This window comes from Bufo gargarizans, chromosome 5, assembly GCF_014858855.1.
Source record: "Bufo gargarizans isolate SCDJY-AF-19 chromosome 5, ASM1485885v1, whole genome shotgun sequence".
In the NCBI taxonomy this organism is placed as follows: Eukaryota; Metazoa; Chordata; class Amphibia; order Anura; family Bufonidae; genus Bufo; species Bufo gargarizans.
The window spans coordinates 394,559,454-394,580,613 of NC_058084.1; the positions used below are offsets into that span (position 1 = coordinate 394,559,454).

General features: G+C 44.7%; 1 protein-coding gene across 6 annotated transcripts in view; it reads left to right on the plus strand.

The window, feature by feature from the left end:
* LOC122939628 (ATP-dependent translocase ABCB1-like) overlaps positions 1 to 21,160 on the plus strand; it is a 902,460-nt gene that overhangs the window by 441,581 nt on the left and 439,719 nt on the right. For 5 of the 6 annotated variants that reach the window (XM_044295741.1, XM_044295743.1, XM_044295742.1 and 2 more), the window contains 2 exons: positions 9,593 to 9,703; positions 9,779 to 9,904. The exons of the other annotated variant lie outside the window; for it this stretch is intronic. In XM_044295741.1, coding sequence (XP_044151676.1) covers positions 9,593 to 9,703; positions 9,779 to 9,904 — 237 coding nt within the window. The remainder of the gene's footprint in view (positions 1 to 9,592; positions 9,704 to 9,778; positions 9,905 to 21,160) is intronic. 6 annotated transcript variants of the gene reach the window in all.

Here is a 21,160-nt window from a genome sequence, read left to right on the forward strand (position 1 = left end):
TTATTGGGAGCAGCCAAAGAGCAGGGTGGGTGGCTGTTTCCCACATCCAGGCCAGGTTTTGGGCTGGGGTTTAAAAACTCTAACCAGCAGCTCAGATGGGTGTGGTATGATCCTCCAAGTGATAATGGAGATGTGGAAGCTCTGTGTTTTTGGGAGTTGAGGAGATCCGCCATACTGCAAGGCTGAGAGCTGCATGAGAGCCGCCTTCCTGGAGTCAGGCGCCCTAAAGCCTGCTGTGGTCTGCCAGATGATTTATGTTATTTTGGGAACTCTTGCTGTGTGAACTAACACAATTTTATGCCTTTTCTGTGTGAATAAACACTGGACTTTTGTTTTTTCAACCGTGGTCTTGCCTCTGTATTGCATCCGCTTACCCTGCCTACCAGAGCAAATCCCTACAATATATACAGTGTGTGTGTATATATATATATATATATATATATATATAATTTTTTTTTTTAATACAGTATATAGAATGAACAAGGCAGCACTCCGATCTTGCTGAAAAATGTGGATCTTTAATACACCCAATGCAACGTTTCATTGCTTTGTCAAGCAGTGATAACAGTGCTCAGTACTGATAAAGGTCCAAACATAAGTGATCGTGATTTTTAAATCATGGAATCAATCAAGGTATAAACATAATCATATATGTATAAATGCAATATTATCAATAGTGATGAGCAGCAGGGGCAATATTCGAATTTGCAATATTTCGTAAATATTTTGTAGAATATTCCTCATATATTCGAGAATTCGAGATTATTTTCTTGATCGCGAAAAATCGGCAATGTAATATTCGTGTAATGCGCTCGAAATACAGGCATGGGTCACTATAGCTACATTTTTCAAGCTGCTAAAAGTTTTATTAGGCCTCATGCACACGACCGTGCCGTTTTTTGCAGTCCACAAACCGCAGATACACAAAAAACGGAAGCAGTCGGTGTGCCTTCCGCAGTGTCATGGTCTTACCTCCTTGCTGTTCCCTTCGTTTGACATGTGCTGGCGGCCATCTTGGTTTCTGGGTTTTCTTGTAGCCTCCCACCCTGCGGCTCCTCCTTCCCACTGGGAGGAGCTGGATGCCTAGCTCATATATATAGGAGGTCTGTGGCTTCAGTTCCTTGCTTGGTCCTCCTGTGTTCACATGCTTCCAAGACTGCTGCTGCTTCTGGTTCCTGATCCTGGCCTCGTCTGACTACCCCGTTGGTTCCTGATTCCGGCTTCGTCTGACTACCCCGTTGGTTCCTGATTCCGGCTTCGTCTGACTACCCCGTTGGTTCCTGTTCCTGGCTTCGTCTGACTACCCTTCTGGTTCCTGACCTCTGTCTCCGCAAGACCCTGCTTCGGTTTAGCCATCCGTTCGGACTTTGCTTACGGCTTGCTCTTCAATAACCTTCTTATTTTCCACTTATCTCTTGTTGTACGTCTGGTTCATGGTTCCATGACATTAGGACCAAGCCCTGAATTCTGACGGTACAGGGCCACCCTCGCTACCTACGCTGGTTGCCAGACTTGATCAGCAGGATCACCTGTTGGGTCGGTTCGCTGTGGCGTTGCAAACCCTGCTTGAACGCACGGCTCATTTAGCTTCCGTTGCCGATGGGTCGGTTGTCGCTCCTGGGCCCGCTCCTACTGCCGCTCCGGTTGTTGCGCCAGAGTCTACCCTGACACCTGTTGCTGCGCCTGTGGTGTTTCAGGGTATGACCGGTTCTGCCCCCCTTCCACAGCGCTTTGGGGGAGAGCCAACTCAGTGCCGAGGTTTCCTTAACCAGGTGGGCATTTACTTCGAGTTGCTACCACATGCCTTTCCTACTGAGAGATCAAGGGTGGGCTTCTTGATCTCGCTGCTCTCGGACAAGGCCTTAGCCTGGGCCAGCCCTTTATGGGAGAACAACAATCCGGTGGTTGCCGAGTTTTCCGGTTTTGTTGCTTCTCTTCGGAAGGTATTCGATGTGCCGGCTCGTGCTGCCTCTGCTGCGAAGCTCCTTATGTCCATCAGACAGGGTTCACGATCCGTAGCTGAATACGCCATTGAGTTTCGTACCCTGGCAGCAGAGGTGGGCTGGAATAATGAGGCTCTGGTCGCTGCTTTCTCTCATGGTCTCTCGGATGCCTTGAAGGATGAGGTTGCAGCTAAGGACCTACCAGTGGAGCTCGAGTCTCTTATTTCTTTCCTGATTTTGATTGACACCAGACTCAGAGAGAGACCTTCCTTTAAGGAGAGCCTGCGGAGGTCTCCTAACAGATTGGCGCCTACGTTTGCTGTCCCACCTGTGCCTCCCTCTCCTCCCACGCCTCCTGGGGATGACTTGTCTGGGGGTGAACCCATGCAGCGGGGGTTTGCTCGCCTGTCTGAGGGGGAGAGGGTACTCCGGAGACGCGAGGGCCGATGCATGTACTGTGGTCTCGGTGGGCATTTTCGGTTGGCATGTCCGAACCGTCCGGGAGAACGCTCGCACCTGAGGTCCTGTCGGGGGCAGATCTTGGGTGGAGTCTCCTCGTCCCCGGTTTCCCGTGTTGACAAACCACTGATCACGGTTGTCCTCTCCTGGGTCGGGGGCTCGGTGACGACCCAGGCGTTGGTGGACTCTGGTGCTGGTGGTTTGTTCATTGATAGAGTGTTCGTTGCCGCCAATTCCATTCCTCTGCAGCCTCGAGGTTCCCCACTGGCTCTTGAGGCGATAGACGGCAGACCCCTTCTGCCGCCACACGTGACTCATGAGACCCTTCCAGTGGGGATAGCCATTGGTGCCGTTCACAGAGAGTCGGTCTGTCTCCAGGTTATTTCGTCTCCACACTACTCGGTGGTCTTGGGGTACCCCTGGCTCCAGAAGCATAATCCGACTTTCGATTGGAGATCGGTCGAGATCCTCTCGTGGTCACCGCAGTGTGGGGCTAGTTGCATCCATGGGCCTGTCAAGTTGCTGTGTACTTCCTCGGACTCTCTGTTGCCTCCTGAATACGAAGAGTACCGGGATGTATTCGATAAGGTGCGCGCGGTTGCCCTACCTCCGCACCGCCCATACGATTGTGCCATAGAGTTACAATCCGGTGCCGTTCCTCCTCGTGGCAAAGTCTATCCACTGTCGGTAGCGGAGAATGAGGCCATGGAGGAGTACGTGAGGGAGGCGCTTTCACGCGGACACATTCGCAAATCCTCGTCCCCGGCAGGGGCTGGATTTTTCTTTGTGAAAAAGAAGGGCGGCGAGTTGAGGCCTTGCATCGATTACAGGGGTCTCAATCGCATCACGATCAAGAACGCTTACCCGATACCCTTGATTTCCGAGCTGTTCGATCGCCTCAAAGGGGCCACAGTCTTTACCAAACTCGACCTGAGGGCGGCATATAACCTGGTAAGGATCAAGGCGGGCGATGAGTGGAAGACCGCGTTTAACACCAGGACCGGTCATTATGAATCCTTGGTTATGCCCTTTGGGTTGTGCAATGCGCCCGCAGTCTTCCAGGAATTCATCAACGATGTTTTCCGTGACCTGTTGCAGCAGTGTGTGGTGGTCTATTTGGATGACATCTTGGTATATTCTGCATCCATGGAGGCCCACATTCTGGATGTCAGACGAGTGTTGCAACGCTTACGAGAGAACAAGCTGTTCGGTAAGCTTGAGAAATGCGAATTTCACCGATCCCAGGTAACCTTCTTAGGTTACATCATTTCCGCTGAGGGGTTCTCCATGGATCCTGAGAAGGTTTCGGCTGTCTTACAGTGGCCCCAGCCCAGTGGGCTTCGTGCCCTGCAGCGCTTTTTGGGCTTCGCCAATTATTATCGGAAGTTCATCAGGGACTTTTCCATGCTAGCCAAGCCTCTCACGGATCTGACCAGGAAGGGCAGTAATCCTCAGGTCTGGCCGCTCGAGGCCATCCAAGCTTTTGAGGCTCTAAAGTCCGCCTTTGTGTCGGCTCCGATTCTGTCGCATCCCAACCCTGGGTTGCCTTTTGTCCTCGAGGTGGACGCGTCTGAGACGGGAGTAGGCGCCCTCCTGTCTCAGCGTAGAACACCAGAGGGTCCTCTGCTTCCTTGTGGGTTTTACTCCCGGAAACTGTCTTCCGCGGAGTGCAACTATCAGATTGGTGACAGGGAGTTATTGGCCATCGTGCAGGCCCTTAAAGAATGGAGGCACTTGCTCGAGGGCTCGGTGGTTCCGGTTCTCATCCTGACGGACCACAAGAATCTGACCTACCTCTCTGAGGCCAAGAGATTGACACCACGTCAGGCCAGATGGGCTCTGTTCTTGTCACGTTTTAATTACGTGGTCTCCTACCTACCCGGCTCCAAGAACATCAGAGCGGATGCCTTATCACGGCAGTACTCCGAGCTGTCCGGGGAGGAGTCGATTCCGACTACGGTCATACCCCCGAATCAGATCCTGGCCGCTATTCGCACCAGCCTGACTTCTCCTCTGGGTGAGCAGATTTTGGCGGCTCAATCTGGTGCTCCCTCTGGGAGACCCAACGGCAGATGTTTTGTGCCTGAGGAGTTGCGCACTCGGTTGTTGCGAACCTACCATAACTCCAAGGCCGCGGGGCACCCTGGAAAGAATCAGCTGTCCTGGGCGGTTTCACGTCTGTTCTGGTGGCCTTCTCTACGTTCCGACATCGCCGCATATGTAGCGGCATGCTCCGTTTGTGCCCAGAGTAAGTCCCCTCGGCACCTTCCGTTGGGCCTTTTGCAACCCATAGCCACCGGGGAGCGTCCATGGTCACACCTGGGGATGGATTTCATTGTGGACCTCCCTGCATCCCGAGGCCATACGGTCATTCTCATGATTGTGGATCGGTTTTCCAAAATGTGCCGCTGTGTTCCTCTCAAGAAGTTACCCTCTGCACAAGAGTTGGCCTCGATTTTTGCCAGGGAGGTCTTCCGGTTGCACGGTTTGCCCAAGGAGATTGTGTCGGATCGGGGGAGTCAGTTTGTGTCCAGGTTCTGGCGCGCCTTTTGCTCCCAGTTGGGGATTCATCTCTCTTTCTCCTCGGCCTACCACCCTCAGTCCAATGGGGCCGCAGAACGATCCAATCAGGCCTTGGAGCAATTCCTTCGTTGCTATGTCTCCGATCACCAAGACAATTGGGTTGACCTCCTGCCTTGGGCTGAGTTTGCCAGGAACACGGCGGTGAACTCTTCCTCTGGGACGTCTCCCTTCATGGCCAATTATGGGTTCCAACCTGCCGTGTTACCGGAGGTATTCTCTCCCCAGGATATTCCGGCTGTGGAGGATCACCTTTCCGTCCTACGTGCTTCTTGGGTACAGATCCAGAGGTCCCTTGAGGTCTCTGCGCAGCGCCAGAAACTCCAGGCTGATCGCAGACGAGCGCCCGCTCCTTCCTACCAGGTCGGAGACCGCGTATGGTTGTCCACCCGCAACCTCAACCTTCGAGTGCCCACTCCCAAGCTGGCGCCTCGCTTTGTTGGTCCCTTCCGAGTGCTTCGCAGGGTAAACCCGGTAGCCTATGCCCTTGCGCTTCCTCCTGGCATGCGGATCTCCAACGTGTTTCATGTCTCCCTGTTGAAGCCACTGGTGTGTAATCGTTTCACTTCCTCGATTCCTCGGCCTCGTCCGGTCCAAGTGGGCAATCGTGAGGAGTATGAGGTGAGCAATATCCTGGACTCACGCCTGGTCCGCGGCCGGGTGCAGTTTTTGGTCCATTGGCGTGGTTATGGTCCAGAGGAGCGTTCCTGGGTTCCCTCCGCAGATGTCCATGCTCCTGTCTTGCTCCGAGCCTTCCACGCACGCTTCCCTCAGAAACCGTTCCTTACTCCGCGGAGGAGGGGCCCTTGAGGGGGAGGTACTGTCATGGTCTTACCTCCTTGCTGTTCCCTTCGTTTGACATGTGCTGGCGGCCATCTTGGTTTCTGGGTTTTCTTGTAGCCTCCCACCCTGCGGCTCCTCCTTCCCACTGGGAGGAGCTGGATGCCTAGCTCATATATAGGAGGTCTGTGGCTTCAGTTCCTTGCTTGGTCCTCCTGTGTTCACATGCTTCCAAGACTGCTGCTGCTTCTGGTTCCTGATCCTGGCCTCGTCTGACTACCCCGTTGGTTCCTGATTCCGGCTTCGTCTGACTACCCCGTTGGTTCCTGATTCCGGCTTCGTCTGACTACCCCGTTGGTTCCTGTTCCTGGCTTCGTCTGACTACCCTTCTGGTTCCTGACCTCTGTCTCCGCAAGACCCTGCTTCGGTTTAGCCATCCGTTCGGACTTTGCTTACGGCTTGCTCTTCAATAACCTTCTTATTTTCCACTTATCTCTTGTTGTACGTCTGGTTCATGGTTCCATGACACGCAGTTTGCGGAACGAAACGGGCGGCCTATTGTAGACATGCCTATTCTTGTCCGCAAAAGGGACAAGAATAGGACATGCTATATTTTTTTTCTGGGGGCCACGGAACAGTGCAACAGATGCGGACAGCAAACGGAGTGCTGTCCGCATCTTTTGCGGCCCCATTGAAGCGTAAAATGGTCATGTGCATGAGGCCTTAGACTGAGGAAAATGGTTGGCCCTAGCGATGAGCGGCAGGGGCAATATTCGAATTTGCGATATTTCACAAAGATTTTTTCGAATATTCGTAAATTCATGGTTATATTCTTGATTGCAAAAATTGGCAATGTAATATTCACTTAATGCGCGCAAAATACCGGCGTGGGTCACTTATGCTACATTTTTCAAGCTGGTATAAGTTTCCTGAGACTGGAGAAAATGGTTGGCATGACAGAACATAAGAATAGCTTTTATATGCAGATAGAGTGCTCCAATATATTTGCGCTTGCGAATTTTCGGCAATTAATGATGCGCATATTTTTTCGCAATACGTTTAACTTGTGACATCAGCACTATGTATGTAGCATGTATGTATGGGCAGCAGAACCTATTACACTGCCTAAGGCCCTGCACTGGAAGCTATAAGCTACACTATAGATCAATCTAACCTACACCAGGGGCGTAGCTAAAGGCTCATGGGCCCTGGTGCAAGAGTTCAGCTTGGGCACCCCTTCTCTCAGTGCTTTGTGGCCAGGGGCAGGGAAGCACATACTTGGTGCTGCCTGAGGCAAAAATTGAAACACCCCCTCCCCCTCAATTCTTGATCTAACCCCTTCCCTCCAGCCAGAGGTGTACCTTGACCAGCATGCACTTTCTAAATATTAGTAAATTCTCGAAATGCTGATATTTTGCAATTAAAATTTGCTTTTCGAATATTCGCGCTCAACACTAGTTGGCACAGCAGAACATTACAATAGCTTTATATGCAGATAGAGTGCTCCAATATATGTGCGATTGCAAAATCGTTACCAATCATGCGAATATTTAGGCGCAATACGTGCAACTTCACATTTTAACAGGTCAGACTACTTATTAGTGATTGGTGCACTAAGTATTGTCGTGAATGTGTGACATCACAGCACTATGTATATATATGTATGTATGTAGCATGTATGTATGGACAGCAGAATCAGCTACAATATATCACTATCTAACCTACACTGACTATCTCCCACTAGCTATCTGTAATATATATATATATATATATATATATATATATATATATATATATACTAACTATCTAATGTAATGACACAGGAAAGCAGAAATCACAGCACTGCTATCTCTCTCAGATCTGCTAAATACTGTATACAAGGGCTGCTGGGGTAGGCAACTTGCCTATTAGTTGCTAGGAATGTTGCTAAGTTCAGACAAAGACATTGCAGCCTTCTCATTGGTCCACAAGCAAGAAGGGAGGTTACTAATGAAAAAAAAAATCTAGAATATTCGAAATTACAAATATATATCACTATATTCTAAATATTCACGAATTCTCGAAGTGCCGATATTCGCGAATAATATTCACTATTCGAATATTCGAGCCTGATTCTAATTGTTGAGGGAAATTCATATCCAAAGTTTGGAAAGTGCAGATGGAATGATGGGGCTCTTGAGAGAAAGCTTATATAAAAAATGAGAGGAGGTGATCAGTGTGGTAAAAAAAGAGGGTTTAGTAAATTACCGTATACAGAAAAGTAATTTTGAAAATGTAGAACAGAGCAGAATTGGATAGGACTTTGTGGCTTAAAGCGACCATGTCAACATTATCAATCTCACTAAACCAAGCATAGTGCCTGGTAGGGTTGATCTGCTTCTTGATGCGCAGCACAGATCCATAGTGCGCAGTCCCTGATGACATAATTGTGCCTTAATGTATTCCTCCTCTGTCTCTTAAGCCAGGGTCGCCTCCACTTCCAGGTTCAATGACATCATTGTGCTGCCTATTAGATCTACCGCACAGGCGCTGACTTTTGGAGCGGGCACAGAAGACAATCCAAGATGAGATGTCTTGTCCTGTCAATCAAATGTCAGGGAGGAGTATTCCCAGCACTGGGGTGTAGCGGTAGCTGTTCTCATAGTGCTACAGCACACCACTGGGTGCTCCAACTAAGTAATTAGCATGTGTGTATATATATATACATATATATATATATATATATATATATATATAATTTATCTCTCTGCATTATTAATACCTATAAAATAAAGAAATATATTATTTTTATTTGAATGATCAACCCAGTCAGGCTCTTTGTCTGGTTTAGTAGGGTTGATCATGCTGACAGGACCATTTTAATGTACATAAGAAATTTGAATTGGAATCCTTGTGTGATGGGCAACCATTGCCGATGAAAGGAGAGGTCTTTTTTCTAGTTAGCCCACAAGGAAGTAGTATTGATCGCAAATATTCTATTCACAAATCTTTATTGCAAATATCGGCACTTCGAGACTTTGCGAAAATGTAGAATATAATGCTATATATTTGTAATCGCAAATATTCTAGATTTTTATTTTTTTTTATTTTTTTTTATTTTTTTTTTCAGCAGTAACCTCCCTTCTTGCTTGTGGGCCAATGAGAAGGCTGCAGTATCTTTGTTAAAGCTTAGCAACATCCCTAGCAACCAATAGGAAAGTTGCCTATCCCTTTACTATATAAGATACTCCTCAGCAGCCATTTTCTGCTGTTTTTTTGCAGTTCCGAGAGAGAGAGAGAGCAGTGACATTGCTGTGCTCTGTGCTTTCATCTGGATCCTATTCCTTATCAAATTACATTATATAGTTAGTTAGCTCATATATATGATACAGATAGTTAGTGGGAGATAGTCAGTGTAGGTTAGATAGTGATATAGTGTAGCTGGTTCCAGTGCAGGGTGTTAGGTAGTGTAATAGGAATTACTGTTTCTCTGCTGTCCATACATGCAAGCTACACACATAGAGCTGTGATATCAACAATACTTAGTGGGTCAATCAGTAATATCTACTCAGACCTGATAAAATGTGAAGTTGCATGTATTGCACAAAAAATATGTGCATCATTAGTGCCGATTTGTGCAATCATGAAAATAACTGGAGATCACGAATTCTAGAATTTGCGCATTTATTGTGAATATTATGCAAAAAATTCACGAAATATAATGAAAACGAATATTGCCTATGCCGCTCATCACTATAATGGAGGGTAATGCAGTAGTCTAACCAGGAAGTAATGTGTGTAAATTAGCATTTTGTCTCCTATTTGAGGAAAATCTCTATATATTTTTATAGGCTCGCCACATTGATAGTGGATCTACCGAAGGATACAAGCCAGACAAGTTGATGGGAAATGTTGAATTTAAAAATATTCATTTTGCTTATCCTAGCCGCCCAGACGTACAGGTATGTTTTCTGGGGTTAAGTTATTCTAAAGTCATACAGATGTTATTACATATTTATGTACGTTGATATTTTTAGGTTCTGAAGGGTGTAAACCTGAAAGTACCGGCTGGCAAGACTACAGCTTTGGTTGGGATGAGTGGCTGTGGGAAGAGCACAACCATCCAGTTGCTACAGAGGTTTTATGACCCCACAGAAGGGGAGGTAGGAATACATTTTTTAATGGATGATTGATTTTTTTTAAATGTTTAATAATTTCTCGCTACTCTTCAAAAATGTGTTTATAAAATGATTATATGGCACTTACCAATATAGCTTTTGTTGACATTCTGTGCCGTTTGTCATATTTCATAAGTCCCCTTGTTGGGAAAATCATCTATTCTGTTGATATAGAGGTCCTTTCCATAAGATGGCTGCCGATGGACGGTCATATGACCAGACACCACTCAACTTCCTCCATTCTAACACACCGCACCTGCACTAAACTCCCAACAATGCATGTGCAGATTGTAGGTGCAGTGTATTTAAATGGAGAAAACATCACATGGAGGTGAATTTCCTAATCACATGACCCTCTAGCATTTTATGGACAAGACCTCTGTATATACAGCACACACGACGTACAATTATGAAAAAAAGGCAAAAGTTATAAAATATAGAACATTGTCCAGAATTTCAACAAAGGCTATATTAGTAATTAACACTACTCCTTTGACCCCTTAACTCCTTAAGGACACAGCCTTATTTCACCTTAAGGACCAGGCCATTTTTTGCAAATCTGACCAGTGTCACTTTAAGTGGTGATAACTTTAAAATGCTTTGACTTATCTAGGCCATTCTGAGATTTTTTTTGTCACATATTGTATTTCATAACACTGGTAAAATGTAGTAAAAAAAATTCAATTTTATTTATAAAAAAAATACCAAATTTGACAAAATTTAAAAAATTTGCAAATTTCCAAGTTTCAATTTCTCTACTTCTATAATATATAGTAATACTTACAAAAATAGTTATTATTTTACATTCCCCATATGTCTACTTCATGTTAGGATCATTTTGGGAATGACATTTTATTTTTGGGGGACATTACATGGCTTAGAAGTTTAGAAGTAAATCTTGAAATTTCTCAGAAATTTTCCAAAAACAACTTTTTAAGGACCAGTTCAGGTCTGAAGTCACTTTGTGAGGCTTACATAATAGAAACCACCCCTCAAGGTATTCAAAACTGATTTTACAAACGTTGTTAACCCTTTAGGTGTTCCACAAGAATGAATGGAAAATAGAGATACAATTTCAAAATTTCACTTTTTTGGCAGATTTTCCTTTTTAATATTTTTATTCCAGTTACAAAGCAAGGGTTAACAGCCAAACAAAACTCAATATTAATGGCCCTGATTATGTAGTTTACAGAAACACTCCATATGTGGTCGTAAATTACTGTACGGGCACACGGCAGGGCGCAGAAGGAAAGCAATGCCATACGGTTTTTGGAAGGCAGATTTTGCTGGACTGTTTTTTTTGACACCATGTCCCATTTGAAGCCCCCCTGATGCACCCCAAGAGTACAAACTCCAAAAAAAAGTGACCCCATTTTAGAAACTAAGGGATAGGGTGAAAGTCTTGTTGGTACTAGTTTAGGGTACATATGATTTTTGGTTGCTCTATATTACACTTTTTGTGAGGCAAGGTAACAAGAAATAGCTGTTTTTGGCACTTTTATTTTTTGATTTACAATATTCATCTGACCGGTTAGATCATGTGGAATTTTTATAGAGCAGGTTGTCACGGACGCGGCGATACCTAAAATGTATACAGTTTTTTTTATTTATGTAAGTTGTACACAATGGTTTCATTTTTGAAACAAAAATCATGTTTTAGTGTCTCCATAGTCTGAGAGCCATAGTTTTTTCAGTTTTTGGGCGATTATCTTGGGTAGTGTATGATTTTTGAGGAATGAGATGATGGTTTGATTGGCACTATTTTGGGGTGCGTATGACTTTTTGATCGCTTCCTATTACACTTTTTGTGATGTAAGGTGACAGTCTCTTTTTACACAGTTTTTGTCATTATTTTTTTACATTGTTCATCTGAAGGGTTAGGTCATGTGATATTTTTATAGAGCAGGTTCTTACGGAGGCAGCGATACCTAATATGTATACCTTTTTTAAATTTACTTAAGTTTTACACAAAACAGCTTTAAAAAAAAAAGTTTTAGTGTCTCCATATTCTTAGCCATAGTTTATTTTTATTTTTTGGGCCATTGTCTTAGGTAGGGTCTCTTTTTTTGGCCGGGTTGAGGTGACGGTTAGATTACTACTTATTTTGGTGGGCATACGCCTTTTTGATCACTTACTGTTGTACTTTTTGTGATGTAAGGTGACAAAAAATGGTTTATTTAGCACAGTTTTTATTTTTTACGGTGTTCATCTGAGGGGTAAGGTCATGTGATATGTTTATAGAGCCAGTCGATACGGACGCGGCGATACCTAATATTTTTTACCAATTTTTTTTAAACTTTATTTGTGGAAAATTACGTTTTTGTTTATTTTTAATTGAAACTTTTAATTTTGGGGGGAAACTTAATTTTTTCAACTTTTTTACTTTAATTTTTTTGTCAACTTTTAAAGGGTCTAATCCCTTTTACAATGCATTCCAATACTTCTGTATTGGAATGCATTGGCTGTATGAGTAATACTGTGTGTATTACTCATACAGTTTTCGGCCTGTGAGATCCAGGGGGCTGGATCTCACAGGCTCGTCACCAGAAGGCAGCACGATCCCTCAGGAAGGTATCTTGCTGCCTTCCATGCCACCGGGTCCCCCCTACAGCTGCATGGTGACCCGATGGCACCGCCGCCAGCCGCTGCCCCAACTGTGAAAAGCTGCAAACCGCAGGTCTGAATTGATTTGTGGTTTGCGGTGATCGCTGACACGGGGGGGGGGGGGGGTGTCACAGGACCCCCCCCCCCTCGCATTTAGCCAATGATTTGAGAAGGCACCTTGTTCCGATCAATTCTGTGTCCTTAAGTACCAGGACATTAGGGCGTACCTGTACGCCCTGTGTCTGTAACAGGTTAAGGACCGGGTCATTTTTCACCTTAGGGACCAGACTGATTTTTGCAAATCTGACATGTGTCACTTTATGTGGTAATAACTTTAAAACTTTTACTTATCCAGGCCATTCTGAGATAGTTTTCTTGTCACATATTGTACTGTACTTCATGGCAGTGGTAAATAATTTTTTTCTGCTAACAAAGCCAGTATTAACAGCCAAACTAAACTCAATATTTATTTCCCTGATTCTGTAGTTTACAGAAACACCCCATATGTGGTCGTAAACTACTGTATAGGCACACTGTAGGGCGCAGAAGGAACACTGCATGGTTTTTAGAAGGCAGATTTTGATGGACTGGTTTTTTGACACCATGTCCCATTTGAAGCCCCCCTGATGCACCCCTAGAATAGAAACTCGAAAAAAGTGACCCCATTTTAGAAACTACACCCCTCAAGGTATTAAAAACTGATTTTATAAACTTTGTTGACCCTTTAGGTGTTCCACAGTAATTATTGAAAATGGATATGAAATTTCAGAATTTAGCTTTTTGGACAGATTTTCCATTTTAATAATTTTTTCCATTAACAAAGCCAGGATTAACAGCCAAATGAAACTCAATATTTATTGCCTTGTTTCTCTAATTTGCAGAAACACCACATATGTGATCATAAACTGCTGTTCGGGCACATGGCAGGGCACAGAAGGAAAGGAATGCCATATGGATTTTGGAGGGCAGATTTCAATGGGATAATTTTAACTTGCCATGTCACATTTGAAGACCCCCTGTTGCACCCCTAGAGTAGAAACAACAAAAAAAGTGACCCCTTTTGGAAACTACGGGATAAGGTGGCAGTTTTGTTGGTAGTATGTTAGAATAACGATGATTTTTGGTTGCTCTTTATTACACTTTTTATGAGTCAAGGTAACAAAAAATTGCTGTTTTTTATTTTTTTTATTTACAACGTTCATGACAAGTTAGATTACAATCTATTTTTATAGAGCAGGTTCTTACGGACCCGATAATACCAAATATGAATACTTTTTTTGTTTTTTTGTTTCAGTTTTACATAATAAAGCATTTTTGAAAATATTTTTTTTTTTTTTTTTGTCTCCATATTCTGAAAGCCATATATTTTTTTTTTTTTTTTAAGTGATTGTGTTTAGGGGCTAATTTTTTTCAGTATGAGATGACGCTTTGATTGCTACTATTTTGAGTGCGTATGACTGTTTGATCGCTTGCTAATACACTTTAACAAAATGGCTTTTTGATACGATTTTTATTTGATTTTTCTTTTTACAGGGGTTAAATCATGTGATATTTTTAGAGAGAAGGTTGCTATGGACGCGGCAATACCTAATATGTATACTTTTATTTAAAGTTTTATACACTAATATCATTTTTGAAACCAAAATATATCATGTTTTAGTGTCACCATTGTCTAAGAGCTATAGTTTTTTTTATATTTTGGGCGATTCTCTTAGATACGGTATCATTTTAGTGGGATGAGATGACTGTTTGGTACAATTTTTGGGGTGCATATGACTTTTTGATCGCTAGCTATTACACTTTTTGTGATGTAAGGTGACAAAATGGCTTTTTGACACTGTTTTTATTTATTTTTACGGTGTTCACCTGAGGGGTTAAATGATGCAGTATTTTTATAGAGAAGGTTGTTACGGATGCGGCAAGACCTAATATGTATCCTTTTTTTTTATTTATTTACGTTTTATACCCTAATATTTTTAAAACAAAAGAATAATTCATGTTTTAGTGTCACCATAGTCTGAGAGCCATAGTTTTTGAATTTTTTTGGTGATTCTCTTAGGTAGGGTATCATTTTTGCGGGATGGGATGACAGTTTTATTGGTATAATTTTGGGGTGCATATGACTTTTTAAATGCTTGCTATTACACTTTGTCATGTAAGGTGACAAAAAAATGGCTATTAGACACTTTTTTTTTTTTTTTTTTTACCTGAGAGGTTAGGTCATGTGGTAATTTTTTTTTAGAGCAGGTTGTTACGAACGGGGCGATACCGTGTATGTGTATGTGTAATATATATATATATATATATATATATATATATATATATAATTCTTTTTTACATTTAACACAATAAAAGCATTTTTGAAACAAAAAAATATCATGTTTTAGTGTCTCCATAGTCTGAGAGCCATTTTTTTTGTTTGTGATTGTCCTATGTAGGGGCTCATTTTTGTGTGTGATGAGGTGACGGTTAGATTGGTACTATTTTGGGGGCATACGCCTTTCTGATCGCCTGGTGTTGCACTTTTAGTGATGTAAGGTGACAAAAATGGCATTTTTTTACACCGTTTTTATTTTTTATTTTTATGGTGTCTATTGAACTGGACAGATCATGTGATTTATATTGATAGAGCCGGTCGTTACGGACGTGGCGATACCTAATACATGTGTTGTTTTTTTTTTTTCTTTCTTTTTCTATTTTTTTATTATAAAATCAGGGGAAAGTTGCACTTTTACTTTTTTTTAACTTTTTTTTTTTTTTACACTTTATTTCTGTCCCACTCTGGGACTTCAACTTTTTGGGGTCTGATCCCCTCTGCAATGCATTACAATACATCTGCATTGTAATGCATTGCCTGTTCGTGTACTACAGTGAGTAGTACACAAACAGGTTGCCTAGGAGACCCAGCCTTAGGCAGGTCCCGATGCTGTGCAAGGCATTGGGCAGCCTCTGCACGGCATCGGGCTGCCTTCTGACACATAGAGTCTCCGCCACAGCAACGCGGGGACTGGATGCGCTCCTTCACCCGCCGCAAACCACTTCTATGTCACGGTCAGCGCGGACCGTGGCAAGCATAGAAGGTTATTTTTTGTTTTGTTTTTTTGTAAATCTTTATTACAATTTTTCAATTCTTACATAATTTTTCACAAGACATCTTATTCTTACATAGTTACATAAGTTAATTACATATAGATATTTCCCCACCTCCCCACCTGTAGTATGTCGGTTACCAGAAAAGAAAAATATATATAATATTGCCATCCTCCCTCCATTGCCCCTCCCCCCAACACCCCTCAGTTTTTATTTAGCCACCTCCGCCACAGCCTGACAAAACTATGTTTTTTCTTCAACCCAGTCATGGTCAAATAAAACTCCTCACTGGCTAACGACATCCTTGTGCGGTTCTCCCATTCTTTAACTGTAGGGGCCTCACTCCACCCCAATGTCCAACTATACATTTCCTGGCTTGGAACAGTAATGTGTGGGACCCTGTGTTGGGACCCTTCCACACCATCCAGCACCCCTCAGATGCATTCCTCAAAATGTCTGGGCACTGTAAACTGATTGTATTCCTCTATTTTTTCAATTATCTTTGCCCAGTAGTTTTGGATTTTTATGCATATCCATAATATATGTATATCGTCCACCCCTATCTCTCTGCACTTTTGACAAGTAAAAACTTTAGTTCTATAATATTTCATTAACTTTTTGGGAGAGTAGTAGAAACGATACAATATATTAAATTTGATTATTCTATAAGAGAAATTCCTTGAAACCCTAGTCTTTGACTGTATAGCTGAATCCCAAAAGTCTTCCCGCACAGGTTCCAGAATACCCTGCCATTTATGGGTCAGGTTATCAACTGCTCTTCTGTTATTCTTTTGGTGCGACAACCATTGGTATAATCTTGAAATCAGTTTCTTGCCAGGTATTAGCTCAGTAATGTTCTCCAGAGGCTGTGGCAAAGTGGCTATTTGTGTGCCTTTCCCTATCGTCTTATACAGTGCATGTTTTAGTTGTAAATAATAAAACCTCGACCCTATATTTTTCAGTTGGTATTTCCTTTTTAACTCTTCATAAGGTATTATATCCCCCGCCTTTGTGTATTCCATGTTTCCACCAGATCTTCTGATCAATTGACACTAATTCTGTGAGGCCAATATTGTCCCATAGTATGGTGTCTGCATAAAGCCCAGTTTGGGACCATAGTTATTTTACCATCTCACAGCTCTTGGCCATCAAAAGAATCAAAGGTCTATATTTACCTCCCTGTTGGGCCAGAATACCCGTTTCCATAACCTGAAAGATGTTACATTTCTCCCGTCTTTTATTTATCCCTGCTATAAAATTTTTGTAGCTTTGCGTATTGCTCCATGTTATCATATTTTTTTATAATCCCTGCCCTAAAGTAGAGTTCCAAATCTGGTACGGACAGTGGCGTCTCTAGCTTTCAAATTTTGGGGGGGCACACTGGGGGCCAGGACAAAAGTAGGGGGGGCAGCTATAACAACGATACATTTACACAAGTACACTTAGAAATGCTGCGATACTTTACCCAATACCTAAAACCGCAACAGGGAAGAAAAGTCCAGCTGTCTGTGGATGACACTGCTATGGGGGGGGATCTGTGGATGCCACATACCGTGTAATGTATAGCATCTTATGCTATATGTGTCATCCACAGATCCACCCCATGACAGTGTCATCCCCATTTCCCCCTCCATAACAGTGTCATCCACAGATCCCCCTCCTTTTAACAGTGTCATCCACAGATCCCCCTCCTTTTAACAGTGTCATCCACAGATCCCCCTCCTTTTAACAGTGTCATCCACAGATCCCCCTCCTTTTAACAGTGTCATCCACAGATCCCCCTCCCTATAACAGTGTCATCCACAGATCCCCCTTCCTATAACAGTGTCATCCACAGATCCCCCTCCCTATAACAGTGTCATCCACAGATCCCCCTTCCTATAACAGTGTCATCCACAGATCCCCCTTCCTATAACAGTGTCATCCACAGATCCCCCTCCCTATAACAGTGTCATCCACAGATCCCCCTTCCTATAACAGTGTCATCCACAGATCCCCCTTCCTATAACAGTGTCATCCACAGATCCCCCTTCCTATAACAGTGTCATCCACAGATCCCCCTCCCTATAACAGTGTCATCCACAGATCCCCCTTCCTATAACAGTGTCATCCACAGATCCCCCTTCCTATAACAGTGTCATCCACAGATCCCCCTTCCTATAACAGTGTCATCCACAGATCCCCCTCCCTATAACAGTGTCATCCACAGATCCCCCTTCCTATAACAGTGTCATCCACAGATCCCCCTTCCTATAACAGTGTCATCCACAGATCCCCCTTCCTATAACAGTGTCATCCATAGATCCCCCACCCTATAACAGTGTCATCCACAGATCCCCCTTCCTATAACAGTGTCATCCACAGATCCCCCTCCCCGCCACTCACAGGAGTGTACATTTGACATTTCTAAACCGTAATCCATATCCTGCAGTAACTTTAACTTTAAATCAGGATTAAGCGGCCGCTCATCTCTACTAGTACCTTAACCTTACACCACTCGGCTAGCTTCGGAAACAGGGCCAGGCTACAGCCTACAGGTACTGCGTGTTAGTTCTTATCGAGCGAGTGCTGATTTCTGCAGGTCAGAGCATACGGATTACAGTTTAGAAGAAATGTACACTCCTGGGAGCGGCCCAGACCAGCGGCGGATCCAGAGCCTGGTCTCGGAAGGGGCGCTTCCAGATTAATTTCTGTCCACCGCCACAGAACAAGGGTGCTTATAGAACAGACTGCACAGTGTACCGGTATACTATATATTGTGGGGCACAGCGTGGCGGTATACTGTATATTGTGGGGCACAGTGTAGGCTATATGTGTATAACAAACATATTTGACATGAAGACTTACAGTTACTTGGCTTGGCCCTTGGGGGTCTCGGACGCCACTTCCACACTTTGGCCGGGGGCTCGGCGGAGCTGATGTGTTTTATCCTAATGAGAAAGATTTCATAATAAGGATTTGGAGAAGAGGCAGAGGAATAGCAGAGCAGGGAGAGGCTGGTGCTGCTACTAGGGGTCATACCATGGGGGAGTAATAACGCCCACCATAATGCCCCCCGGTAGTAATAATTCTCCTTATAATGTGACAATGCAAAAAATACCCCCTTATGCCCCCAGTTGAGCTAATGTCCCCCATAATGTGCCAGTATAAAATACCCCTATATAGTGCCCCCAGTAAATGCCCCATAGTGCTCCTCTCCCCCTTCCTCCTAGTGCCCCCATAATGTACCAGTATAAAATGCCCCAGTAGATGCCCTCAATGTCCCCCATAATTTTGCAAGTATAAATTACCCCTTCTTAGTGCCCCCGTAGATGACTCCACGTACCAGTAATAAGACCCACATTACGTGCCAGTAATAAGCCCCCCATCATGTGCCAGTAATAAGCCCCCCATCATGTGCCAGTATTAGGTCCCCCCATCATGTGCCAGTATTAGGTCCCCCCCATCATGTGCCAGTATTAAGCCCCCCCATCATGTGCCAGTATTAAGGCCCCCCCATCATGTGCCATTATTAAGTAAGTACCCCCCCCCTTCATGTGCCATTATTAAGTAAGTCCCCCCCAATGTGCCATTATTAAGTAAGCCCCCCCATCATGTGCCATTATTAGGTAAGTCCCCCCCCCCCCCCCAAGTATCACTATTGTAAAAAATAAATAAATAATTATACTTACCTCAGTGTCAGCGATGCGATGCAGGCCTCTTCTGGCCTGTGTCCCACGCTGTATGGCTCAGGCGGCGTGATGACGTCATCGCGCGCCTGCGCCGGCCTCTGATAGGCTGCCGGTCTAGTGCCTGCAGCCTATCAGAGCAAGGGGAAGGGACACGCCTCTCCCTCCCCTGCACCGCCGCTTAGTGATGGGAAGTTCGGATCTTTTAGGTGAATCGGTTCATTTGAATCAGCTCATTCAAATGAACCAATTCATGAATCGGATATTCGGTTCACTTGGTGAGTCAGACTGCTGAGCTGACTCGCAAGTGAACCGAAGACTCTAGGTGCCGGTGCGCATGCGCAGATGCTTGATACATTCGATTCACTCACTACTTGCTGCGCTGCTGACTCAGTGCAGTCGGCTCGTCTTCTTCAGCTCTCTCTGAACTCTGATTACTAGTATTGAGTGATTTATTATAGTAAAGGGAAGCTGAGGCTGACGCCGGACAGGAGGACTCAGGAGTCAGACAGGAGTCAGAAGCTGTCACTGTGGTGTACAATGTGAATTGTTGTCTGTTGTGCATTGTTACCCACAGTGACAACAGTCTGACACTGACAGTACAATCCATAAAGGTGATGTGAACCCACCCTTAGGGCTCTTTCACACCCGCGTTGTCCGGATCCGGCATAGAGTTCCGTCGTCGGGGCTCTATGCCGGAAGAATCCTGATCAGGATTATCCTAATGCATTCTGAATGGAGAGAAATCCGTTCAGGATGCATCAGGATGTCTTCAGTTCCGGAACGGAACGTTTTTTGGCTGGAGAAAATACCGCAGCATGCAGTACTTTTTGCTCCGGCCAAAAATCCTGAACACTTGCCGCAAGGCCGGATCCGGAATGAATGCCCATTGAAAGGCATTGATCCGGATCCGGCCTTAAGCTAAACGTCGTTTCGGCGCATTGCCGGATACGACGTTTAGCTTTTTCTGAATGCTTACCATGGCTGCCGGGACGCTAAAGTCCTGGCAGCCATGGTAAAGTGCAGCGGGGAGCGGCATACTTACCGTCCGTGCGGCTCCCGGGGCGCTCCAGAGTGACGTCAGGGCGCCCCAGGCGCATGGATGACGTGATCGCATGTACACATCATCCATGCGCATGGGGCGCTCTGACGTCATTCTGGAGCGCCCGGGAGCCGCACGGACTGTAAGTATACCGCTCCCCCGCTCCCCACTACTACTATGGCAACCAGGACTTTAATAGCGTCCTGGCTGCCATAGTAACACTGAAAGCATTTTGAAGACGGATCCGTCTTCAAATGCTTTCAGTACACTTGCGTTTTTCCGGATCCGGCGTGTACCTCCGGCAAGTGGAGTACACGCCGGATCCGGACAACGCAAATGTGAAAGGGCCCTTAGTTATATAGCTACTGAATGAGATGCCTTTAACATATATATCTCCTGAGAAGCCAATTTGATTCTAAACGGTTAATTTAATTCAACCTGTAATCTAAACTCTTGTGTCATCTGTCACTTCTCCTGTCCCTTAATCTTATCACTGCTGCAACAAAAGCAGCCTCAGCCTCAGTGTAAGGCTACTTTCACACTAGCGTTCGTCGGTCCGCTCGTGAGTTCCGTTTGAAGGGGCTCACGAGCGGACCCGAACGCTTCCGTCCAGCCCTGATGCAGTCTGAATGGAGCGGATCCGCTCAGACTGCATCAGTCTGGCGGCGTTCAGCCTCCGCTCGCCTCCGCACGGACAGGCGGACAGCTGAACGCTGCTTGCAGCGCTCAGCTGTCCGCCTGGCCGTGCGGATCCGTTCAGACTTAGGCTACTTTCACACTAGCGTTCGATCGGATCCGTTCTGATCGGATCCGTTCATAATAATGCAGACGGAGGCT